The sequence below is a fragment of the Heloderma suspectum genome, chromosome 2 (assembly GCF_057233095.1).
Source record: "Heloderma suspectum isolate Gila_16-S chromosome 2, 16-S_ref, whole genome shotgun sequence".
Classification (NCBI taxonomy): Eukaryota; Metazoa; Chordata; class Lepidosauria; order Squamata; family Helodermatidae; genus Heloderma; species Heloderma suspectum.
The window spans coordinates 331,820,544-331,848,414 of NC_139459.1; the positions used below are offsets into that span (position 1 = coordinate 331,820,544).

General features: G+C 42.2%; 1 protein-coding gene across 2 annotated transcripts in view; it reads left to right on the forward strand.

The window, feature by feature from the left end:
• CADPS (calcium dependent secretion activator) overlaps nt 1-27,871 on the forward strand; it is a 517,790-nt gene that overhangs the window by 450,473 nt on the left and 39,446 nt on the right. For both annotated transcript variants that reach the window (XM_084840490.1, XM_084840489.1), the window contains one exon: nt 5,737-5,844. In XM_084840490.1, the coding sequence (XP_084696616.1) occupies nt 5,737-5,844 (108 nt within the window). The remainder of the gene's footprint in view (nt 1-5,736; nt 5,845-27,871) is intronic.

A 27,871-nucleotide genomic window follows, 5' to 3' on the forward strand; every position in this document is an offset into this window, starting at 1 on the left:
CTGAGATGATTGTACAAAGGATTCTGAGAGCTGATTCATTCTGAACATTTTCCAGTGATTTTTCCCCCTCTTGTGATGCCCGCTGTCATGGATCTTTGTCAAATGCATCATATGGTGTTTATCATCCAGTGATATGTAAAATGTAATGCAGTGAGGAATATGGAACAAACGTCATGCAAACCTGCAATGTTCACCTTTGCATAAGAATCAATAATTATGTAGCCACAGTCATTTTGGTATATCACCAGCTAGATCACAAGACATGATTACTCCTTTCTGAAGTGTGGAAGGAGGTAGAGTATGAGAAAAATGTAAAGATCTGACACTTTACACAATGGTAAACAAAGACCTTGCACAGTGTTACTAGGAACACTTGTTCAGGTGAATTGGCCTTAGCTTCACACCTGAAGAATGTAAGAATAGCCATGCTGGATCAGACCAAGGGTACATCTAGTTCACATAGTGGCCAAGCAGCTGCCTGTGGGAAACCCACAAGTTGGACATTTTATTTATTTATTTATTTATTTATTTTTATTTAAAACACATCTTGGCCGCCCTTCAGGACAGAAGCCCTCCCAAGATGGCTCACAGCAATGAAATACATAAAAACAGTTAAAATGTTAAAAGCGATAAAAACAACACTAAAACATGAGTGAAACAGCATCCTACTGCTCATGTTCCCCAGCAACTGGTGTATATTGGCATACTGCCTCTGATACTGTAGGTAGTATATAGCCATAACTGGCTATATATAAATAGCCAGTTATAAGTAGCCATGAATATAGCCCTTAATTGAATGGGCAGCTCAAGAGGCTTGGCATAATTGGCAGGAATACTGGAGTGGGTAGCCATTTCCTTCTCCAGTGGACCACATTTTGTCAGAACTCTCCACCATGACCTGTCCGTCTTGGGTGGCCCTGCACGGCGTAGCTCATGGCTTCCCTGAGTTATGCAAGCCCCTTTGCCACACCAAGGCAGTGATCCACGAAGGGGGTATCCAATGTTAGGCTAGTGGAAAAAGTGTACGAGGTGGTATTGTTCTGCTAGCAGTTATGCAAGCATTAGTAGAACAACTAGCACAGGAAATAGCCTGTTGGATGAAGTAATGAGTTGTGCAGCGCCTTGTAGAAGGGCTTAACACGAGTGGAGTCAAAGTATTGGATTTTACACTTGCGTAATGATGAAAATGGGCTTTCGCAAGTGGCAGAAGCTTTGTGCTTGTGGAATGACACCATTACATACAATCCATAGTAAGCTATGAGGGCATACCAGGTGGTGGGGTGGCAGCAGTCCCAGGAAGTGAAGGAAGGCAGAGCTATGCCGTGCTGTGACATGCTAGTAAATTAGCTGCCAACATCTTCAGACAACAATGGCTTTGGAGACTGTGCCACAAGGACCACGGTGTCAAGAAGTATTGCAAACAGACAAAAAAACAGGCCAAACTAAAAGTGAGGGCTTCTGAGGTGGAAGAAGGAAAGAGAACAACGGTTCAGTTTTCTAGGCTGAGAAAAATTGTGACGTATATAATAAATAAAATCAAGGAAGAGATAAGAAATGCATATAGGAAATCCAAGAACTCCTAACAGGGAACTTTAGCTGAATGACACATTCAAAACAAAATAAGCTGGTGCTAGGTCAATTCTCACTAGCATAACCTAAGCGTAAGCCAGATGGGCTCTCTTGCTTTACCATGAGCTTTTTGGAGACTCAGATCTGTTGTCACCAAGAATGACAGAGTAATGGGGGATCCCTTGGAATGCAAAGGCCTGGAGACGGTCCATGGCATCAAAATTGTTCCAAGTGCCATTAGGGACTCTGTACCCAAATGCTGAATGGTGTTTGAACATGTTTTTAAATTAGGCCACAAACCAAAACAGAGTTAACAGGCTTAAGCACACTTAATAACTCGATAGATTATAGCCTTTTGTTTTTAGCTGTTATACCATTTAACAGAGACAGTTTACCTCATGTTACAGATGACCTTGAATATGTTAATTGGGCTTTTTAATATTTATTCTTCTAAGTGTTAGCATAACATTAGCTTTAAGGGGGGAAAACATTTTTGGGAGGAAAAAATGAAGAATTGGTGCTGTGAATACCAAAAGCAACCTTGAAGCCTTTCCTGAAAGATAACCACATTATTTCATTTTTAAAAGGGCAAATGGTGCTACAGTCCTCTATTTAGAGCTTGGATTATAATGAAGAGAGCTCTTAAAGATCTCAGGCAAAGCACTCCGCTCACCAGAAATTAACATTTAAATGAAGTTTAAGTGCAGTATATGAACACTGGTTGGAGTCAGGGATTATGACTGATAAAGCAGGAGTCAATCACGGACAGACATTTTGTTCTGGTGATGTACAAACAGGAACTGCTTTCAACTTTATCATCCACATTCTACATGTAAATCAACGTTTGTAAAGATGTACACACAGAAACAAGTAAATAGAAGTTACAGCTGTGAGTAGGGTTTAAACCAGTCTTCCCCAACCTGGTGCCCTCCAGATGACTTGTACTACAAGTCCCATTATACCCAGCCAGCATACCAATCTCAATACTAACTGGGGATGATGGGGTTTGTAGTCCAACACATCTCGAGGGGAGGCGGGTTGGGGAAGCCTGGTTTAAGCTATTGTGCTTACTTCAGTATATCTTTATGGAAGTTACAGGCAAAGTTTAGAATTATATATTCCTTTCTGTTTTGACATGATGAAATGTCTGAACATAGCTTTTGATCTTACAGTATTGCCTGTCTATCTATCAAAATTATATCCTGCTCTCCAAAAACTCAGGGAGACACGTGTGGCATCATCCCATTTTTGCCTGTACAGTAGGCTAACCTGAGAGGTAATAGCAACTGACCCAAGAACACCCACTGAGTATTACAGTTACAAAAATATTTGAATCTCGATCTCCCTGGTTCAAGTTCAACACTCTCTCACCTGCACCACACTGGTGCTGGAAGGGTGGGGCACTTTCATAAGACCACTTCATCACACAAATATTTAGGAGGGAAATGCCAAGAAATTGCACTTATAGTCTAATATCAAGATTTGGCTTTGCATGCCAGCAAATAAATTCATCTGGAGGAAGGAAGTACTGGAAAAAATCCCAGGGGTTGGATTCAGATTTAGTCATATGTAACTGGGCTGGCAGAAGCGGATTCCCCTGCCCCCTTCTCCCCATGGCAGCCCCACCAGTCCCCTAATATGCTACACATAGGGGCAGGGGACCCTGCTGAAATGGGGTGAGTTGGATGCAGAGCGAGGGGGGATCCCTGAAAATTGGCCAGAGGCACCTTCCACCAACTGCCTACAGAAGGCAGATCCTGATCCAGCTCCAGGTCCCCATTGGTCAGCTACAATCTGATTTTCACAGTTAGGTCAGCATCTCCCTTCCATCTTCTCCCACGTTCCATCCCTGTGACTAGCAATGCTTTGAATGAGAAGCCCCCCCTCCCCGCCCCCAGCCAAAAAACCTATGATGTCAGGAGAGTTTTTAAGTTTTATGTCTAGGTAAAAGCTTTGCTGTCTTAGCATTAACCAGATAACTGTTTCCTCATCTAATTCTAGGAAGACAATTGTTCAGTATTGGGCAATCGAAGCACTTTTTATTGCATCCTGAAGCTGGCACAATCCACTTGCTGGAAATTGCTTGAAAAGTATAACAGCCACATTTTATATTGTCCTCGTTGTTTTTTAAATTAATACCTTGTCATTGTTTCAGTAGGTGTTAAAAATGTTACTGGCATCTCTAGGGCCAAGCATTGGCCCTTTCCTTGATAATTGTATTTCTGTTTTAATATATATATCTATAAACTACCTTCCTACTGCTTCTCAAACTGTCCTCATTTTCACCCTGGAAATTACACAGAAGTGTTAACTAACTTCAATTTACAGTGGCTGACAATCACATCTCATAGAGAAATGATACTTTGTGATCTGCAGTAAATCACAGTAATAAAAGTAATGACACCCATTATTAAGAAACTTCCAATGTGCCACAGACATTTAAGATTTGTGTGGCAGCTTTCATAATGACTCTTATTTCAGCATTTTAATGGGTTTCCTTTGAGATAAGTTCGATCCCAACATATCAAGGAGTGTGAACTTATTTAGTGATTATTTTCTCCCAAATTATCTCCACCACTTGCTTCTTGGGAGGGAAACACAAACTGCACCATGACCTGCACAAATCTTGCAAGCTTTATCAGTTCAGGTTTAAGGAAAGTTGGTACAGAGGGAGACACACTGAGAAGGTGGGAGATTAGCAGTGCATTCCTCAGTGGTGTAACTAAGGCTGGACTTTGGGGCCAACATCTGGTGCCCCACAGTCCTGGGGCCCCCAAATGACTATCCAGAGAGCAGCAAACAGGTCAGCACCTGGACTGGCAAACGCCGTATTATTCTTGCAGTCATGATGGTGCCAGGAAGGCTGGTGGCTCCAGTTGTGGAGGGGCAATTATTCTGTTCTGAGTTTTAGTTAGAACCAGCCAGAACTCTAAAGGCACTGCACCCTATCCCCAAAATGGGTTCAGCGCCTTGAATAGCACCTTTAGAGTTCTGGCTGGTTCTAACTAAAACCCAGAATGGAATCACTGCCCCTGCGAAACTGGAGCTATCAGTCTCCACTGGATGGTGCTGTGATTTAAGTCAGTTAAAAATGTGAAACTGCACATGCACAGAGTATTTCATTTATTAGGGTTGGCAAATGTTTGATGTTGTTGTTTTGTTCTAACACATCAGGCACATAGAGGCAGTTGTAAATCATGGAATGGCGGTGAGGGGAGAAATGTTAATTGTGTGCTTCACAACTGAAGTAATTAATACACTTGGCTGTCTAAAGTTCCACCACCCACCACCACCCCAATAAGACCATTAAGTCCATGTTTTAAAATTACTTAGCTGCACCACTGGCAGTCCTATGCTTGTTTACTCAGAAGTAAGTCCCACTGTATTCAATAGGACTTACTCTCAGGCAAATATACATAGGATTGGAGCCTTATTAGTTATAAATTTAGGGCACAATCCAGCCAAAGTTAAGCAAAATTAAGGCCCTGTGAGTTTCAGTGGGAGAAAATTAAGTATCTGTTTAACTTTCTTTTGAAATCAGTGCAAAGTGTTTAACTTTGGATTGCACCCTTAGACATATAGAAATATTAATTGTCCCACTTTGAAAGGACTAAAATATAGAGATAATATCAGGTAAATGCTTTGAGGATTTGATGGTGTTTTAAATTATAAACATACATATTTCAAAAGCCTTAGAAGAATGAGAACAACAGACTAGCGCTGTGTGTTAGTCTTCTAGATTTATATAACAGAAGATTTGCATGAAGAAGATAATGGGGGGTGGGGAGAATAGCTCAAGTTGTTCTTTTGCTAATTAAGTCAGTACTACCAAACATTGCAAGAGAGAACTTCCTAGCACTAGCATGTCAATCCTTCCAAGCCGCTTCCTGCAAGGCGAAAAAGAAATAATGTGCATAGAGCGATCTTAGTTGTACAAGTTTGCAGTTAGTAGCTTCAGCTACCTACATAGCAGACAGCAATCCCTGGTGCCCAAATATGTCATAGAGATCTGCTAGAAGAAGGCTCCTCAGCCACAGTGCGAGGGAGAATAGAGCACTAGTGGTGAAGTGGTGAGAGAATCCTTACAACTGTCTTGGGGAGATGCCATTTTCATGCTTTTTCCCTCTCTTTCCCCATCTCCCTGCCCCACTCCTTTTCTTTGTACAGAAACCAGGGATGGATGTTGCTGATGCCTACGTGACCTTCGTTCGCCATTCTCAGGACATCCTGCGTGATAAGGTCAATGAAGAGATGTATATAGAAAGGTTATTTGATGTAAGTAAATGCCTCCTCCACCTTGAAAATCCAAGGAGGAGAAACTGCAAAATGTGACAAAATGAGACAGGAGGTTAAGTCACATTTTGAGATAAATGATCAGTTGTAGATATTTTTAAAAACAGATTTATGTTGCCTTTTCTTCTTACTGAAATTCAGTTTATCTGCGCTCTGTCTGCTCTAATGCTCTACTCAGTTCCACTTTGTCCCAGTTTCTCTCTGTCTAGATTTTGGGATAAGAGCACCTTAATTCAACACTTATTATTCTGTAGAAGGAATGTGTTAGTCAATATTCTTACCATGAAAGTCCTGTTTTTAAAAAGTGGGAGAGGGTGACGAAGTCAGATAGGGTGCATGTGAAATTTGATTTGGAGTGTATCACATCACTGAAGGGCCAAAAATATAAAAAATAACTTTGACCTGTTTCCCCCTCAAAAAAATTAATAAAAGAAAATGAGCATGAATTAAAGAAGAAGAAAAAATATTTCTGGGTTGTACAATACAATTGTTGTGCTTTAAACTGAAACTAGGGTCCTCTTGAAAATATTGGGTGGTACTTATCAATTTTAAAATCTGAAAACATAGGGTTAATTTTGATCTCAAATGCAATTCCAATTTGTACGTAAACCGTGAAAGAAGACAGTGGCTGTGGTGCCGGATAGCTTCCAAGTGTCAACTGATATTTTATTTTAAAGAGGATGGAGTACATGTTAACAGACTTCTCTGCCTTTCTGTTGCTTTTGCTGTACAACACATTTTCTGTCCTTGTCGCAATTGTGCAGTCTAGCATTTATGCTTGAAGCAGGCACTTGGCATTACTGTTTCAATCACTTCTTAGGATGGATCTTTGTTTATGTGTTTATGTGACTGTAAAAACAGCTTCCGTTTTCTCTCCTTCCACCTCTCAGCGTTCTCATTTTTCTTCTGTTCTGGCACTCAGCTATGAATGCCTTCAGACATTCTGGTGCTTTGTTCACTTGCTCCCTTGCTTACATTGAAAAGCTTTTTCTCTCCCACAACCGCCACCCCAAATCTTCATCAAATTCCTCCTTTGAACATTACACATCTTTCTTCCTATTTCCCTTTCCCACTGAAACCTCCACCTACTGCATAATTCTCTCCTTTCACCCCCACTTCCCTGATATTCTGCAAGATTAAAATGGAACTTATCTCTCATGTCAAATGTTTTATCACGTTATATCAAGTGGCATGAATTGCAGTCAAATAATCTTCCTGTGTACATCTACTAGCATGACCCATATCCACTGAGAATGCCTCATTCATGCATAAAGCACTCCAGAGACTGCTTTCCTCTTAAGAGAATTTCAAGCATTAAAAAATGCCAAAGACAAATCACCTATCCACTTGGCAATGACAAAAGAGGCAGTCATTTCCTCTCTGTTAGAGATCTGCTAGTACTCTGCCCATCTATGTGAAAATTCTTCTATTAGCAGTACATTTCCAGGGACTGTTCTTTTCAGTGCCAGCCTTTTCTTTGAGCAGTTTCCAGTTTTGTGTGCATCCCAGCAGCTTGTTTTGAACTTTACAAGAGGGATAGTTGACAGGAATATTTCAGTTCCATCTCACTATGGTTTATGAGTTCATATGTCTGCCTTGAGAGCATCATTTGCAATGGGAAGGTGGGATATAAATTAAATAAATAAAATTCCTCTGTTAAATTAGCTTTAAAAATATTTAGGCAGTGTCTTTGCAAAAGAGCAAATGTACAGCAATAACTCAGTTGGCTTGAAGTTACAACATGTTCCCATACAATCAGGGGACTGGAAACAAAGCCCTATGAAGAGAGACTGAAAGAACTGGGCATGTTTAGCCTTGAGGAGAGAAGACTGAGGGGAGATATGATAGCACTCTTCAAGTACTTGAAAGGCTGTCACAGAGAGGAAGGCCAGGATCTCTTCTCAATCATCCCAGAGTGCAGGACACGGAATCATGGGCTTAAGTTGCAGGAAGCCAGATTCCAGCTGAACATCAGGAAAATCTTCCTCACTGTTAGAGCAATACGAAAGGAACCAATTACCTAGGGAGGTAGTGGGCTCTCTCACACTGGTGGCATTCAAGACGAGGCTGGACAGCCATCTGTCAGGGATGCTCTGACTTGGATTCCTGCACTGAGCAGGGGGTTGGACTCGATGGCCTTGTAGGCCCTTTCCAACCCTACTATTCTATGATTCTATATGAAGCACCTCTCTAGGCAATATAAACCCCACTGGAGGACATGATTACATGCTAAGATCAAAACTGGGTTAAAGCCACAACTTGTTTCCCATTTGAAGCCTGTCTCCAAACAGTCCTAAGGCAGCCTTGCTCCATTGTAAGGACATGGGTACATCACTAAGAACCATGTGTGTTGTTATGGTCTAGAGCACCCATTTTCTCCCAATTCTCACTGTCATGCAACAGTTTGCACTCTCAAATCTTGCCTTTCTTTTTCATCTGAAAATGTTCATTACATGTCCTTAGATTCTACCTGAGGCACATTTCTGCAAAAACTGATAAGTGCCATTCCTATCCAAAACTTCAAATCCCATAGCTTTCCTAGGCCACCCCACAGATTACATTTTCTCAACAAAAATCTGATGCAAACCTCACTTCCTGCTCCAATTGCCATCTTCTTTGGGAATGGAGCAGTGTCCCTTATATTTCCCACACTCATGACAAGCTGGTCTCCTATGGCTTCCTGACGCTGCCATTTGAAATATCATGAGCATTTCATTTTGTTTAGCAGTGCTTCTACATGTTGGCATCTGCATGAAGTTCCACATAGCATATTAGTCCCAAATCCTTATCATGAAACTCAGGAACACACATTATTTTCATCTCCTAAAGTAGAAGATAACAATTTACCTAAGGCCCTTTGTCAGGAGCAAGCATTGGATAACCAAATCCAAATTAGTCAGGTTTACTGTGGAATAAAGTCATCACCATTTTTAAAGTCTTCTCTTCAGGTCACTGGGGAAAAAAACAGATTGGTTAGGGAAGTCTAGCAATGAACAGCTAACAAGGCTATTTTCTCCCCCAACAGTTATTTACTGGAATTTGACATGATTTCTTTGTCTTCTTCCACTAAAATGGTGGCCACTAGGAACTTGCAGGGGCCATTAGTAACGAGTAAGGAAGAGAAGGATTGTCTTTTAGTTTACATTTGTGATCATTGCCTAGATTTGTCTCTCTCTGTACCTTTGTGTCAGCTGTATAGAAGGACTTTCAGAAAGTGGAATATTTTCACTCTGGCATGATCAGTTGTATCTTCAGAAATTCCTCCTACAGAACTGTTAAAGGTACAGGATGCCACCCTGCATTTGTCATCCTAAAGTTGCCTTCCCTAACCTGAGTTCTCCAGATGTTTTGGCCTACAGTTCCAATCAGCCCCAGCCAGCATGGTCAATGGTCAGGGATGATGGGAAGGGTAGGCCAAAACATCTGGAAGGACCATGTTGTGGAAGGCTACCCTAAAGCAGGGATGGGAAACATGTAGCCCTCCAGACGTTGTTGGACTTCAACTCCCATCATTCTCACCATTGGCTATGTGAGCTAGGGCTGATGGGAACATGTGAGCCTGTCCACTGGATACATTGGCCTGGGTTTTCCAAGTCCTTGCATTGCCTACTTTTCTGAAATATAAATAACCAAAAATGTACAGTGTGGGCTATAATTCTATGGACACTTCCATGGGTGTAAACCCCACTGAATACAGCCAGACATATTTTCCAAGTAAACAGACAGTAAGATTGCACTGTTCATCTTTAAGATGGCCATCCCTCTATTGTTTTGTTTTTATTTCTGAAGTATATTATTTCCATTTGATTCCTCCTTGTCCCTGTCTGGTCTTCTTCGTTTTCCACTTTAAAAGAAGAAAGAAAAAAGAATTGATACTTTTAATTACTACTGTTACTGGCAACTAATTTTCAAAATGCTAATTTTGCCTTTTCTTTTGTTCCTAAAGCCATTCATTCATTCATTCATTCATTTTACCCTGCTTAGTGTTCATTTCCTTCCCAGATCCCCTGTCGCATGTGTGCTATAATAGCAGAATTATTCTCCCTGGTGGATATTGGGGTATGCAGGAGATTATATGAATATTACTGTGTGGTCTACATTTTAATCGCCTTTATTCAGTAAATTAGTCAGGTTTACTGTGGAATAAAGTCATCATCATCATTTTAAAAATCTTCTCTTCAGGTCATTGGGGAAAGAAACAGATTGGTTAAGATGGTCTGGCAATGAGCAGCTAACAAGGCTATTTTCTCCCCCAAGAACTTTGACATGATTTCTTTGTCTTGTCCAACTAAAATGGCAGCCACAATTAACTTGAATGGGCCGTTAGTAATGAGTAAGACGCAGAAAGATTGTTTTTTAGTGTACATTTGTATTTCTTGGCTAGATTTGTCTCCCTGTACCTTTGTGTCAGTTCTGAAACTCTGACTTCAGGTTATATAGCCAACTTACTACCTGAAGCAAATGCATCTCTTGGCTATTTTAATCCTTGCAAAGTGCTTTGAGCATCTTTCATTATCTAGAAACACAAGAAATTGTGAAATCTAGAAATTCTATGACCCATATAGCAATTAAAGTGTAACTTGCAAAGAGGCCTATCCTAAGTGAGGTCCTGTAGTGTTACTTGAATGACAAGAGAGTCAGGATCATGTGGAGTTCCAGTTTGCTTTGGGGTTTGTGGGGAATTTTGGCAGTCCATTGATGGCATCATTAGAAATGGCTCCTTTGATTTCAGTGGAACATCAGAACTGGGGCTCTAGTGTACTGTCTTTGGTATGGATTAAATTCCAGGCATTGAAAGCATAACACCTTGTATCTGGTTACATCAGATTTTTTTCTATATCTTGTATTTGTCTCATTACTTTTCATCAATTTGTTTTATTTTATAATATATTATAACAAGTTTTATCATCTTAAGTTTAATTATACGAGTCCTATTCAGAGTTTAAAATAACCACTCTTGCCTTAACATATGAGTGGGGCCATACTGCATAGCTCTGCCCCACGTGTCAGGTGTATTACATAACCCCCCCTCCCAGTTTTCTACATTACAGTGTGAACATCTGGAGGGAGGGGGGCCCCACATGATCCAGAACCCAAATAATCCTATTCACACATTTCCTTTTAAAAAAAAAATTTAAAAGTCCTTTCGGCTTTGGCCCAGCCGCTTCACTCTTTCTGGCACTACTTGGAAATTCCCTCTGCTCTTCCCCAGTAGTATATTGGACACCTTCCGACCTGAGGGCTCATCTTCTGGTGTCATATCTTTTAGCCTTGTGATACGTTCCATGGGGTTTTCTTGGCAAGAATACTGGAGTGGGTTGCCATTTCCTTCTCCAGTGGACCACATTTTGTCAGAACTCTCCACCATGACCTGTCCGTCTTGGGTGGCCCTGCATGGCATAGCTTATGGCTTCACTGAGTTACGCAAGCGCCTTCACCACAACAAGGCAGTGATCCATGAAGGGGTAGGACCTGTCCTCTCATTCCATGACTGCTAAGTTTGCTCAGGAGTCTTTGGTGAGGGACTTTGTCAAAAGCCTTTTGGAAGTCCAAGTAAATAATGTCTACCGGATCACCCCTGTCTACATGTTTATTGACACTCCCAAAGAACTCTAAAAGATTAGTGAGACAGGACTTATGTTTGTGGAAGCCAAGTTGATTCTTTTTCAGCAAGGCTTGTCCTTCTATAAGCTTACTTATTTTATCTTTAATAATGCCTTCAACCAATTTACCCAGGGCAGACATTAAGCTAACCGGCCTGTAATTTCCTGGTTCCCCCCTGGATCCCTTTTTGAAAATTGCTGTTACATTGGCCATCTTCCAGTCCTCTGGTATAGAGGCTGATCTTAGGGACATGTTTCATATTTTGGTTAGAAGATCAGCAACTTCATATTTGAGTTCTTTGAGAACTCAAGGATGGATACCTTCTGGGCCCAGTGATTAATTTGCTTTCAGTTTATCAATAAGGTTGAGAACATCATCTTTTGTCACCACTATTTGCCTCAGTTCCTCAGACTCCCTTCCTGAAAACATCAGTTCAGGCACAGGTATCTGTCCTATATCTTCTGCAGTGAAAACGGATGAAAATAATTCATTCAGCTTCTCTGCAGTCTCCTTGTCCTCCTTTAGAACTCCTTTAACTCCACTGTCATCCAATGGTCCAACTGCCTCCCTAGCTGGTTTTCTGCTTCTGATGTATTTAAAGAATTATTTATTGTTGGCCTTGCTGTTGTTAGTGATATGCTCTTCAAAATGCTTTTTTGCATCTCTTGTTGTCTACTTGCATTGTCTTTGTGCAAGCTTGTGCTCCCTTTTGTTTTCCTCACTTGGGCAAGACTTCCATTTTCTGAAAGAAATTCTCTTTTCTCTAATAGCTCCCTTAACAAGGCTCATTAACCATGCTGGCAACCTCTTGGACTTGGTGCTACCTTTCCTAACCTGTGGTATACGTTTTAGCTGGGCTTCTATTATTATGGTTTTGAGTAATCCCCAAGCATTGTGCAGGGATTTAATCCTTTTGAATCACCCTTTTAGCTTACGTTTCACCAGTTCCCGCATTTTAGAGAAGTTTCCTCTTTTGAAGTCAAATGTAACTGTGTTGGACTTCCTGGGCAATTTTCCACTTAAATATATATTAAATCTGATCACTGTGGTCACTGTTTCCAATTGGTTCAACAACATTTACATCTCATACTAGGTCCTGGGTGACACCACTTAGGGTTAAATCCATGGTCGCCTACCCTCTGGTCGGTTCTACAGCCAACTGTTCTAGGGCACAATCGTTTAGGGCATCTAGAAATTTAACCTCTTTCTCGTGAGTGGAACATGCATTTATCCAATCAATGTGGGGGTAATTGAAGTCGCCCATTATTACACTTCCTTGTTTGGAGGCCTCCCTGATTACATTTTCCATTTCAAGGTCACTCTGAGCATTCTGGTCTGGAGGACGATAGCATGTTCCTAGCACTAAATTAGTTTTGGATCCTAGTATTGTCACCCACAGTGCTTCTGTGGAAGAGGCTAGCCCTTTTAGCTGATCTAGTCCACTTGATGCTATGCCCTCTTTGACGTACAGCACAACACCTCCCCCAGTGTGCCCTTCCCTGTCCTTCTTATAGAGTTTATATCCAGAGATGACCATATCCCACTGGTTCTCTCCCCTTCACCAGGTTTCTGTAATGCCCACTATATCCAGGTTTTCCTTTAAAATCAAGCACTCCAACTCTCCCATTTTGATGCGGAGGCTTCTAGCATTTGCATAGAAACACCTATACATGGTATCCTTCCCCAGATGGCTCTGGTGTGTGCATCTTTTGCTTTAGGATGTTGGCCCTTTTGATTGGCTATTATGTTCTACCATGTGCTCCTGGCCTATTTCCTCTCCTTCTATATTAGGGCAATCAAAATAATTTTTATCTTCACCCCTTTGGGATAATTAAACCCAAACAGAATGCTTCCCAGCTCCTGTAGGTCTTTCCCCCAGGGTTTAGTTTAAAAGCTGCTCTGCTACCCTTTTTATATTTAGCACCAGCAGTCTGGTTCCATTGTGGTTCAAGTGGAGCCCATGAGTACCTGTTGTGTTCCCAGGAACATGTGAAAGTCATACTTCTTGGTTTTTAACCTCGTGTGTGTGTGTGTGTGTGTGTATATATATATATACACTGTGTGTACACGCTGCAAAGAGTCATGATTGACCTTGGTTTGGCAGTGTATAGTATCTATGCAATGAAAAAAGAAATGACCATATTGTTTTATGAGCATGTACATGCAGTAAAATGTGGCTTTCACATATTACTGCAGGTACATACAGCATATGCAAATATGTATCCATTAATTCCTATATTGTGTAAAGCAGACGTGATTTATGTCACACTGGTGCAGAAAGGCTGGGGGAGCTCTGGCAGGTTCCATCCAACACAGGGAATCCAAATGTAATGCACACATTGGCCTGGTTCATGTGGTCGCAAGGTGGTTAACAAGCCACCCATAGCTTGTTAATGACCCTGCACTTGCTGATCATGGGCTGTTGGAGGGTTATGAGGTGGTTTGTTACCCACCGCAACAAGCCACCTTTGCTGGGTTTGGATGACATGAGAAGCCTTGCAGGTGAGGGTAATTATGCAAATCTGGCTGGCATGCAACCGGCAGGATCTAGATTTAAGCTGCATCAACTGTGTTGGTGGAAGCGAACTTCCCTGCCCCTTCTTTTCCAGGGCAGCCCCTCCAGCCCCCTGAAAATGCTACACAGAGAATCAGGAGACTGAGATGAATGGAAGAGATTCCCCAAAAATCGGGCAGAGGGACCTTCCGTGAGCAGAGCCCTTCCTCAGAAGGCAGATCCTTGCTCCAACCCGTTGACACTGTGACTCTGGAAGGAGTTCCCTTCCAATGCAAATAGCAACTACACAAAGCCTGATATGGACCTAGACTGTGGCAGGGCAAGGTTAAGCCCTCCGCCCCTGCCATGCCATGATCTCAGTGAAGATTCCCCCCCTGCCCCCGCTCACCACATAGGCTGCTATTTAGTAGCAAAAAAGAAAATGCAAGCACACAACGGCCAATCATGCGATTAAGGAAACATCTAGTCTGGCACACTGCCACCCTTGGCTTCAGCAAGGCAATCACCGCAGATCCCCCAGTGACAAATGCTGTATTAAATATGATGAAGAGTGTATTGTTATAGTCACAAGAAAGTAGCAACAAAGTACTGAAAAATGGGACGTAAATCCAGGTGCCTTGCGTCTTAAGATATTGATGGAGAATCCACAAATGGCGCAGATGGCACTTTTCCCCTCCTCTCAGATGATTAATTCAATATCTTGCCCCTTGCTCAAAAAATAGTTTAAAAAACAACATGCTTTTGATATGAAAAATCAAATCATCCAGTGAAGCTCTTAAGATTGCAAAGATCTAAACAAAAATTAATTTGTTTTTTCCCCTCCTTGTACTTCTTGAAGACACGAGCCTGCCTGAGCAGAAGATAAGGATTAAAGCAGATGTGCTTAGCGCTAGCTCATCTGCTTAAGTCTAGCAGTCTCTGAGATCAGTGATTAAAAAGCCATCTCGAACTTTGATGAGATCCACAGCCCTGGTAATATGCAGCCTCTGATAGCTTTCTCTGATAGAGTCCCTGTCTGTCTAAACCGGGCATAGGAAGCATTTGACTGGAGATGATACGTGGATTATATGGGTCAATTATACACTTAATCTTCCTTCTCGGCATAGATTAAATGTTCATAGATTGACTCTGTGTATTTGGCTTGCCCTTGACAGTTACCAGATCAGGAAGGTTGCCCTTACTGGAAAGTCTAGTAAGAACTTAATCATGCAGTGATAAGGGCCTGATGATACTGGGATGCTAACTGCTCTATGCTTTTCAGAGAGTCTGACTTACCATTTCACTGTTGCTTCCAGTGATCAGCTATATAATTTGGGAATACACACACACATCTGTCTGTCTGTCTGTCTGTCTGTCTGTCTCCCTGTCAGAAGAACCACTTAGAAAACATCTTTTTATACAGCACAGAAGTAGATCTCAAAATGAGACTTAAAGGAGAAGAAACCAGTATCTGGACAAGTAGAGAGGTGAGAGACTATGAGCCAGTTCACATGCTTACCTGACTGATAAGTTTCTTCTTCCTCAAGTTTGAAGAGCAGCAGGGGGCACTCTCCTCTACCACACACATAATTTAAAATGACGTGGGTAGTCTGTTTCTCTATTGGTTTATTATTTAAGTTATTTGTTAGCCACATTTTAGGGCCAAGCTATCACAATTTGTTCGGTTGTTTGTTTAAGATATCTCAATACCGGTTTTCTGAAACCAACCAAGGCAGTGTCAGTTGGCTTCCATCGTAGCAATATAAAATCACAATGTTTGATAAAACAAAACCACCATAAAACATGAACAAGCACAATATAAGAGACTGCATAAAAACAGCAGAGTTCATGCAGAGATTTTTCCTGTTTGGCGATGAGGTGGGGGGAGTTGCACATGTACGGATTATGAGCAACTGTGTCACATATTACATTTTATGTGTTGTGGAGGGGTCTCACACACCTATACTTCCACTATAGGGACAGTATCTAATGGAGTCATTCCAGAAACACAAACAATGCTAGCGGAGCTCTGCTGAATCTTTCCGTTGCGTAAGTGGTTGCCCATTATGCTTGTGTAACCAGTTGTGCAAGCAGTTGCGCAACAGGTTACATAAGAGTTATGTGCAACAGCTTGCACAATGGGTTGCACAAGTGTAATGCACAACAGCTTGCACAACCACTTGTGCAACCATGCTTGCACAAACATATCTTTAGTTTGATTCTCCTCTGGTGCATAGTCCAGAACCTAGTTTCCACTAGCACAACATCGTTTATACTAGTGGAACGACACAGTTGGATACTGCCTCCAGAAGGGAATCATCATCAGCTGGTTAAGTATGTGAACCTGCCCACTAGATTTAAGGAGTGTGGCATAAGGCTCTATGGCCAGATGTAAACATTACACTTACCACATTGTTAGATGCTGGTCTGATAAGTGAAGTGTAACTTTGCCATATATGCTGTTTGCTCTAGACGAATCTTCTGTAAAGTGTGCCATATTTTTCTCCAGAAGTTTAACATAACTTCTTATTTTTTACTGCACTGTGGGGAAATGTTCCCATTAGGCATAGATAGTATTAAAACTAAAGTTTTGCCTTCTGTTTCCATAGTACCTGCCCTTAAATAATATGGCCACCCCGCTTGGGTAGACTAATAGCTTGTATCCAATGTTAGTCAAACTTAAGTCCTATTCATTTAAATGGGTCTACTGTAAGTAGGACTAATACTGGATACAACCCAGTGACTCCTTCCCATCATGCCAGTACATTGGCAGACAACCATAGGGAAAAGAGAGCTAGATTGTATCCACAAGGGTGGCCTCTGTGGCCACCACTCTGGCAGACAAATAGCTTCCTCCCAAGCTGCACCCATGTGAACTTAATTTAAATGTTTGCAGTACCATGTGAGTAGGATATCATGGCAAACTATCCCCAGAATTCCTGAGATGGATACCTGAGGTGGAAAGCAGGAGATTCAGCATACCATTCTTTAATGAGCTTCCGTCGTGTATTAAAAACGTGGTTGTTCAGGCAGGCATTTGGGGTGGGTTAGGGTATTTTAGAAAATGTTTTTACTGTAGAATTTTATTGTTTTAAACTGTTTTATTGTATGTTGTACATCGCCCAGAGTGGCTGGGTGACCAGCCAGATGGGCGATTAATAAATGTAATAATAATAATAATAATAATAATACCACCTGCATGCAATATCCTTTGTAATTGAGCAAAAACATCATGTGAGAACTCCAGACATCATGAGTTGAGTGTCATGTGTCATGTTTAGAACTGGCTTAAGACAGGAGTAGGAGAGAGAGGCAGAGGAAGTCAACAGCACAAGAGATTTGTACATCTGTTTAAATAGTGAGACTGACAAACTGACACTTGCACTGCTACAACTACTTACTACATACGTAACTACTTATCAGAGGTTTAGAGTTGTACCAAGTAGCTGGCTTTGTGGGAGTAGAATGACTTTGGGATGGTGCACAGGCAAGTCACTTCCAGTCCTGGAGAAGCTATAGAGTCAGTACTCAAATTACAGGTGGGTGGGGAAGACCCTACCATTTTGATGGCCCCTTTAACTGCTGGTTTAAAATGCTAATGGGAGGGGGCATGATTTAGCTGAAGCTGGTGGAGCTGGGAATGGAGACTGCAGATAATTTGAGCACCATATAAATGATCTATTTCTGTTATGTAGAATTTATGTAAGCAGAGAGGAGAGAACCTCTTCATGGATCACTGCCTTGTTGTGGTGAAGGCGCTTGCCTAACTCAGTGAAGCCATAAGCTATGCCGTGCAGGGCCACCCAAGACGGACAGGTCATGGCAGAGAGTTCTGACAAAATGTGGTCCACTGGAGAAGGAAATGGCAACCCACTCCAGTATTCTTGCCAAGAAAACCCCATGGAACGTATCACAAGGCTAAAAGATATGACGCCGGAAGATGAGCCCCTCAGGTCGGAAGGTGTCCAATATACTACTGGGGAAGAGCAGAGGGTATTTCCAAGTAGCGCCAGAAAGAGTGACGCAGCTAGGCCAAAGCCGAAAGGACGCTCAGCTGTGGATGTGTCTGGTGGTGAAAAGAAAATCCGATGCTGTAAAGAACAATGTTGTTTAGGAACCTGGAATGTCAGATCAATGAATCAAGGTAAGCTGGAGGTGGTCAAACATGAGATGGCAAGATTGAACATCGACATCTTGGGAATCAGCGAACTCAAATGGACAGGCATGGGTGAATTTAATTCAGGTGACCATCATATCTACTATTGTGGGCAAGAATCCCTTAGAAGAAATGGAGTAGCACTCGTAGTCAACAAAAGGGTGGGAAAAGCAGTACTGGGGTACAATCTTAAAAATGATAGAATGATATCAGTATGAATCCAAGGCAAACCATTCAACATCACAGTAATACAAGTCTATGCCCCAACCACTGAGGCCGAAGAAGCTGAGGTTGATCGGTTCTATGAAGACCTACAACACCTTCTAGAACTAACACCAAAAAAAGATGTCCTCTTCATCATAGGGGATTGGAATGCTAAAGTAGGAAGTCAAGAAATCACTGGGATAACAGGCAGGCATGGCCTTGGTGTACAAAATGAAGCAGGACAAAAGCTAATAAGAGTTTTTCCAAGAGAACACGCTGATCATAGCAAACACTCTTTTCCACAGCACAAGAGACGACTCTACACATGGACATCACCAGATGGTCAATATCGAAATCAGATTGATTATGTCCTTTGCAGCCAAAGATGAAGAAGCTCTATACAGTCAGTAAAAACAAGACCTGGAGCTGACTGTGGCTCAGATCATGAGCTTCTTGTTGCAAAATTTCGGCTTAAATTGAAGAATGTAGGGAAAACCACTCAACCATTCAGGTATGACCTAAATCATATCCCTTCTGAATACACAGTGGAGGTGAGGAATAGATTTCAGGGATTAGACCTGATAGACAGAGTGCCTGAGGAACTATGGACGGAGGTCCGTAACATTGTTCAGGAGGCAGCAACGAAATCCATCCCAAAGAAAAAGAAATGCAAGAAAGCCAAGTGGCTGTCTGATGAGGCTTTACAAGTAGCTGAGGAAAGAAGGGAAGCGAAAAGCAAGGGAGAAAGGGGAAGATATATCCAACTGAATGCAGAGTTCCAGAGAATAGCAAGGAGAGACAAGAGCAAGGCCTTCTTAAATGAACAATGCAAAGAAATCGAGGAAAACAATAGAATGGGAAAGACTAGAGATCTCTTCAAGAAAATCGGAGATCTCAAAGGGAACGTTTTGTGCAAAGACGGGCATGATAAAGGACAAAGAAGGCAGGGACCTAACAGAAGCAGATGAGATTAAGAAGAGGTGGAAAGAATACACAGAAGAACTATACAGGAAAGATCTGAATGTCCCTGATAGCCATGATAGTGCGGTCACTGAACTTGAGACGGACATCCTTGAGAGTGAAGTCAAGTGGGCCTTAGGAAGCATTACTAACAACAAAGCTAGCGGAGATGACAGTATTCCAGCTGAGCTATTTAAAATCCTAAAAGATGATGCTGTTAAAGTGCTGCATTCAATATGCCAACAAATTTGGAACACTCAACAGTGGCCGCAAGACAGTTTACATTCCAATTCCAAAGAAGGGCAACGCCAAAGAGTGTTCAAACTACCACACAATTGCGCTCATTTCACATGCCAGCAAGGTGATGCTCCAAATCCTACAAGCTAGGCTTCAGCAGTATGCGAACCGAGAACTACCGGAAGTACAAGCTGGGTTTCGAAGAGGCAGAGGAACTAGAGATCAAATCGCCAACATTCGCTGCATCATGGAGAAAGCAAGAGAATTCCAGAAAAACATCTATTTCTGCTTCATTGACTACGCTAAAGCCTTTGATTGTGTGGATCACAACAAACTGTGGCAAATTCTTAAATGATGGGAGTACCAGACCACCTTACCTGTCTCCTGAGAAGCCTGTACGAGGGTCAAGAAGCAACAGTAAGAACCAGACATGGAACAACCGAGTGGTTCAAAATTGGGAAAGGAGTACGACAAGGCTGCATATTGTCACCCTGCTTATTTAACTAATGTGCAGAGTACATCATGAGAAATGCCGGGTTGGATGAATCACAGGTCGGAATTAAGATTGCTGGGAGAATTATCAACAACCTCCGATATGCAGACGATACCACCCTAATGGCAGAAAGTGAAGAGGATCTAAAGAGCCTCTTGTTGAGGGTGAAAGGGGAGAGTGCAAAAGCTGGTTTGAAACTCAACATTAAAAAAAAACTAAGATCATGGCATCTGGCCCTATCACTTCCTGGCATATAGAAGGGGAAGAAATGGAAGCAGTGACAGATTTTACTTTCTTGGGCTCCAAGATCACCGCAGACGGTGACTGTAGCCATGAAATTAAAAGACGCTTGCTCCTTGGGAGGAAAGCTATGGCAAACCTAGACAGCATAGTAAGAAGCAGAGACACCACCTTGCCGACAAAGGTCCGTCTAATCAAAGCTATGGTTTTCCCAGTAGTAATGTATGGCTGTGAGAGCTGGACTGTAAGGAAGGCTGAGCGCCGAAGAATTGATGCTTTCGAACTGTGGTGCTGGAGAAGACTCTTACGAGTCCCCTGGACTGCAAGGAGGTCAAATCAGTCCATCCTAAAGGAAATCAACCCTGAGTGCTCATTGGAAGGACAGATACTGAAGCTGAAGCTCAAATATTTTGGCCACCTAATGCGAAGAGAAAACTCTCTGGAAAAGACCCTGATGCTGGGAAAGACTGAAGGCAAAAGGAGAAGGGGACGGCAGAGGATGAGATGGCTAGATAGCATCACCGATGCAATGAATATGAACTTGAGCACGCTCCGGGAGAGAGTGCAGGACAGGAATGCCTGGCGTGCTATGGTCCATGGGGTCACGAAGAGTCGGACACGACTGAACGACTGAACAACAACAAGAGGAGAGAAGTTATCTTGAGTCAAATGAACGTGCATATGTTAGGCCTGCTTCCTAGCCCCAAGGCGTTTCCCAGTTTATCCTTAATTGCACATCCAATACCAAGAAAAGGACAAGAGACAATTTGATTAATCATGGAAATGTTTTCCTCACAAATGTAGAAGAGTTACACATGTGTAGGGAATTGCTATCTATAATATGTCAGGAGGTTTATTTTCTTGTGAAGTATTAATTTAAGAAGGGTTTAGTCTAATTTGTTTTACCTAGACCCTTAATAAAATAAGTCCTAGAGTTGTCACTTGGCTTTGTATGCTTGTAGGAGTTTATGCTCCTAAGGGTCTTTATTGAAGCAGCTTTTCATGTTCTAGCAGACATTTGGTGAAGACAGTTAATTGGTTTTCTTTTCCAGAGGAGATTGTTCCACTAATTCTACACTGGTGTGGACCCATGTATGTTAATGGGACTACATCAGTGTAAACAGACATTGAATTGCTTCCTGAAAAATCTGAAGGATTATTCTGTTGCTTGACAGTCTTGCTGACGTGTTTAGTATCATATTTTCTGTGTTGAAAAATTTGCTTATTTTTCATGGCAGACTGAGGGCATCAGGCACTCCTAGACTGGTTTGTTTGTTTATTTGTTTGTTCAGAGGGAGGTTGCTTTTAGGATGAACTATTATATTGTCATGTAGCTTAGCAGAGAACCGAGGTTCTTCTTCTCCAGCTACCTCCTTGAAAGTTATCACATTGAAATTTATGGGATTCTGTAGGGTAGTCTTCCCCAACCTAGGTCCTCCAGAGATTTTGGCCTACAATTCCCATCATCCCTGACCACTGGCCATGCTGGCTAGGGTTGGTAGGAGTCATACAAAACATCTGCAGGAACCCAGCTTGGGGAAGTCTGCTGCAGAATTATTACAGGACTGTAGCTACAGTGATCTGAACTTCTCGAACAAAGAGCCTATACATACTTTGTATAATATTGACATAGGAATCCTTGAGCCCTTGTTCAAACTGCAGGTTGGTGCCAACATTACACACTCATCCTAGGGTTAATAAGTTGGTATGTTTTATGCGTTCATGCAAACATCTTTCAATATTCTTGGGGTCTTCTGGTCTTTATTCTGGTAATGTTTTTATTTTACTTGCTTGCAACAGATTTTATGAGTTGCTGGTGGACAGGCAAAATGGGAGATCTGTTGCCTTCATTCCCTGCTAGTGAACTTCCTGGAAGGAGCCATAGCTCAGTGGTAGAGAACATGCTTTGCATGAAGAACGCCCCAGGTTCAATCCCCCATATCTCCAGGTAGGGCTGGAAAAACTCCGGCCTGAAACCCTGGGCCATGTTTCCATGACAACGGAAGGGTGATGCAAATGGAGGAATTTCAAGGAATCGGCATGGCTCTGTGCAGGGCTCCACAAAGCAGTGCACCACACTATTATAAGTCACTGACAGAAACATACTTCGTGGGGGGGGGGGGGATTGGAAGTGAGTGGTGAATGTCATCAGACTGGCAGGGGCTGCTCAACCAATAAGAGGGGCTCCCCCCTCCAGGCTCTACTCCCCTTTCTCCTGCCCCTGAAGCTGCGGTTAGGCAATGATGCAAAGGATTGAAGCTAGCATTAATTACTCCCCAAAGGCCTTGAACCAAACAGCAGAGACACACAGCTTTGGAAATAGCACTTCACAAGCATTAGGGGAGTTCCTGTGCCTTTCACCCGATGAATACATGATGTACCCTGGGTCTACTTAGAGTTTTGGGCTTAATGGCAATCTCAGTAAATTTGGGAACAAGCCTCATTGGCCTTCACAGGAGTTACTTCTGAGTAGACTTCCCCAACCTATGCCTGATTCCGCCCTTTTTTTTTTTCCTTTCCCTCTAAAAACCAGGCTTCCGCATTAGCGGGCAACCCTGAATAAATACACTATCACGTGATAGCACAAATGTGTGACAGTGCAATTTTGGGAACAAGCCTCATTGACCACAGTGGGAGTTAGCAAGAAGCCCTGAATTAATGCGTTATCATGCAATTGCTCTATCACGCAATAGCACAAATACGTGATAGTGTTATTTCAAGATAGAGGTATACAGTGATAGCGAGATACTGACATGGGGGTATGTGTATTCCTGGAGAAATGAGCAATAGTGTTATAATGAAATAGTGAGGGGGTAGAAGTGCGCTGGAGACTGGGCCTTTTTTTCACTATCGCATGATAGTGATGCTTTCTAAATGCGCAAATGAGGATTCTGCGGTAACTACCCCTGCAATTGCGATCCGGCCGGTAACTTATAGATGTACACACCACCCCACAGTGCTTTTAGTAGTGTAAGCCTTAGCCCCTGACAGACTAAGGATGTTAAATGTAGAGTTCACAGTCCACAGGCAGCAGCTGCTGGTGAAAGTGGAGTGCTTATTTCGGATTCACGATGTCATGCTAAAGCACTGTTTCGGTTTAATATTTTACTTTTTTTAAAAAGAACTCTGGTCACCAGCTGGGAAATGGCAGAAACGTCAGGGAAGCACAAGTGGGGAAAACATTGGGGAAACACCCCTTGACCTGGGTCATGGTGAAAGGCACATCTCTGGGCAGGGCTAACATACTGGAGTAAATGTGGAGGGCTGGTGTATACCACAACAGAAGCGCAGACAAGCCAGATTAAGAAAAAAATCAATTTATAAGCAGTCTCAGGAAATCCGGTTTTTCCACAATAAGCTCCAGTGTGGCTGCTGGATGGCCACAACATCATGTATCCCTAATGACCTCCACACACAGCCAGTTCGGAGTAAATCGCTCGTGGAAACAGGCCACTGGAGAGCCGCTGCCAGTCAGTGTCAACAATACTGGGCTAGATGGACCAATGGACTGACTCAGTATAAGGCAGCTTCTTATGTTCCCATGTTCCTATCTAGTTGGCCATTACTGGAAAAGAATGCTTGGCTAGATGGACCTTCTGATCCAACAGGTCTCATCTTCCAGAGAGAAGAGCTGATGGGGAAATTGGGATAGCTGGGGAGAAATCATTATCATTTGTATAGCTTTTGGATGCTCCACATATACTAGCCTGTTGTAATCCTTACAACAATCCTGAAAGGTAGGTAACTATTATTATCCCCATATTGTAGATGGGAAGGTCTGAGGCTGAAAGAGAACAGCTTGCCTAAGGCAACCTAGTGAGTTCATGGCACAGGTGAGACTTCAGTTGGGGGATTTCTTAATTTGTAGCTCAGTCTCATGGCCATGATGCTCTGCCAGCTCTCATGTGCAGCCCCTTGGTCTATTAAGAAGATTTACCATCTATTGCCTTTCATCTTGCTGCTGGAGGCATTCCAAAAGGAAGAAATAGTAACAACCACACCTCTAGCTGAAAAGATACACTGATGGCAGCTTACAGTTACACAACTCTCATAGATGGGAGATACATAACTGCTCACCCCACAGCTTGACCCAAGTGTCAGCACTGGCAAATCCAAGAAAGTAAGCTCTGAGTCCTCCAGAAGACTACTCTCCCTGCTCAGGAATAGTCTGTTAAAGTGTTGTCTACACACATGCCTATGTCGCTTGTGTGTAGTTGATAGTAGAAACAAGTATTTTGGAGAGAGAAAATCTGTATGCAGCAGACTTTCAAAAATCCCAAATCTCAAAAGTCATGAAAAATCTTCTGTGCTGGAATCTATCACTAAAATATGTTCCTACTTTCCCTGAAATACTGGCCGGGGGGTGGGGGTGTCCATCAAAAACATATATAGAAAATATGCTGCATGACACAAACTCTCCTTTAAAAGAAAGTGTTTTTAAAATAAATTTAAAAATCAACAGAGGCTCATTTTTGGTGGAACGTTCAAATGAGAGGATGTAAAGGCTCTGTGAACTGACAAAACCTCAACCGACTTCAACTGAGGGTACATAAGCAAAGCAGGATTGGGCCTCCAGTTTGGAAGTGACAATCAATACAGTAAATCCCCGCTTATGCAGACCTATCTAATCCAAATCCTTCCTTATTTTGGACATGCCTTATGTCACACATCTCATGTGGACAATTTCTTTTCCCCTTTTCTGTCTCCTCCTTCTTTCTCTCTCTCTCTCTCTCTCACACACACACACACACACACACACATTTTTGGAAGAGAATGTTATTGTTCACATATTTCATTTTCAATCTGACAGGCACTTTTAGTCCATTCCTGAACTAACAGTTATCTCTACCAAATATTCCTTCAATCTCAGGCTTCTCCTAAAATATGCACAATAGGTGTATGGTCAGGGCTAGAAATCTGGAAGCAAGCAGGTAGTCAAGCCAGGAAGCAGACAGATCACTAGCAGAGCAAGCAAATGGTTAAGGAGGGGGAGGCAGTCGGAGAACAGCTCAGTTCATGCCTGAATGACAATCCGTTCATACTGAAGAATCAGGCCAGAGTCAGAAGCTGTACAGGACCAAATGGAATCCTGTTGGGTCCTTCTGGCACCTGACTTGTGCTTAGCTGGTAGCTGCAGTACAGTTCTCTAGCCATTGCCACAGTGCTGTTGCTGAATGCCAGCAGGGAGCAAGCAAGCAGGCAGGCCCTTCCTCTGGCAAATGAAAATGTTGGTATACAGAGAATAGGGCATCCCGGTTCTGCTGACAGTCACCAGTTTAAGACTCCTAATGGATTATTTACAGCCCTCCATTAGCTTTATGCATCCTTCCATGAAACAGACTAATAGAAATGTACAGAAACTGTATTAAACAACAAAAATATCCATAGTCCTAATGCATTTTGGGGAATATAGCCCTTCTTTGGGGAATATATACATCATCACCATCTTCATTAAAGATTTTGTAGGAAACCAGCCACATTCATATTTCAAAAAACAGGGTGTAAAAATATGAAGTGCACACAGGGTTTTTTTTAAACTGCTTCCTTAACTACCAAGGGTTTCTTTAAAAAAAAAAAATAACTCTAAGAAGGCTTAAAATTGCCTAAATGATTAACAGATAATACAGACTGAGGAAGAGGGACCATTTCTTGCTACGGAGACCTTGCAGTCTCTTTAACATGAATATGTTGAATCTTTCTTCCTAAGAAAGACGTTATGTGAGTCTTTGGTGAGATGAGACTTTTCATTCATGCACGTTTTGTTAATTATGTTCTAATATAGGGTAGTATCCAATGGTATCCCAGTAGGAAAAGAAGTAATTTGCCACTGAAATTTGGAAGTTTCAACGGAAAATCACTGCTTTTCTCCACTGTGCTATTTACATTGAACAAATGTTGCTAGCACAATGTCGGTATCACTAGCAGGAATGCACCACTGGATCATTCCTAATATATGCAAAAGGTGGTGTTCCCTTGGATCAGTGCTCTCCCTATGCTCCCCAAAGCTGCTATTTGCCCTTCAAGAGAAGCCCCCATTAGAACCAATGGGAGTGCCCTTTGAAATGCAATTTTTTTAGGAACATGGCAGGGAAAGAGAGAGGAAGTGTTAAACATCCCCACCCTCCTTGATTCTGAGGCTGCTCAGGCTTCCCTGCAGCTGCTATTTGCGTAACAAAAAATATACATAATTCACACAGTTAAGGTCACATTTCATTTGGCCCTCAGAAGCAAGTCTGAAGTGAATTAGAGCAATGCAAGAATAGCAGGGTCTTATCTGCATAGATATCATAGAATCATAGAATGGTAGGGTTGGAAGGGGCCTACAAGGCCATCGAGTCCAACCCCCTGCTCAATGCAGGAATCCAAGTCAAAGCATCCCTGACAGATGGCTGTCCAGCCTCATCTTGAACGCCTCCAGTGTGGGAGAGCCCACCACCTCCCTAGGTCATTGGTTCCATTGTCGTATTGCTCTAACAGGAAGTTTTTCCTGATGTTCAGCTGGAATCTGGCTTCCTGTAACTTGAGCCCATGATTCTGTGTCCTGCACTCTGGGATGATCAAGAAGAGATCCTGGCCTTCCTCTCTGAGACAACCTTTCAAGTACTTGAAGAGCGCGATCATATCTCCCCTCAGTCTTCTCTTCTCAAGGCTAAACATGCCCAGTTCTTTCAGTCTCCCTTCATAGGGCTTTGGTGGGGTTCTGTATGCTGCTATAGAACCCCACCAGCTCTTAAAGAGAGCTTGAGTTGGCATGAGAAGCTTCTTCATGGCTGAGGTGAACCAGAACATAGCTGCATACAATAAGGCCACCATCTTGCCATAGTCAGCAGACTGTGAAGAAACTTACTTCTTAGCACCTAACACAGACTGAGGTGGTATTTTACAAATTTTAGTTGTGCATGTTGACAATCAATGATGAATTCCAACAGAATTCTCACTCTTCTTTCACTTTCTCTGTCTACTACCCAGTCACACAGCACCACCACAAAAACCACTGGACCATATTAGATTAACAGTCATAGGTCACTTATTTTTCTTGATCTGTAGCTCCTTTCTCCTCCCGCCCCCCACCCACGCAATATCCCTTTAAATCTCCTTCTGCATTTATGATATCAGCCTACAAAAATGCTTACAAAGAGCCAAGAGATCCATTTGAAACCCCATGTATGGGATTGGAAGGGCATTATTCAACTATTCACTGAACATCCAGTTCACAGTGAATACCTAGGCTGCCCTGAAACACTCATTTTACAATGTGTAAGCTACACAAGAGAATTCAATTAAGGTTACTGAGTCCAGTTTGTGACGTCTTTTGATTCTGCTTCTAGTGTTAAAGCATAAATACCCATACAATTAAAGTATTGTATGACCATCATTATTCTATTGCAACGTACAAAATAACATTACATCCCAATTACACTGGTGCTGGATTGCAATCCATTGACTAGGAAAGGGCATGGCCCTTCACAAAATTGCTATGTAGGTAGTCTGTTTAGTTAAGGACCTTTATATGAGAATTGAGTGTAAAATATCAACATTCTTTTTAAAGAGAACAAATAAGAGAATACAGTATACAAAAAGAGGCCTTTAAAAAAATAGTAGGGCTATACATTTCCTTTGA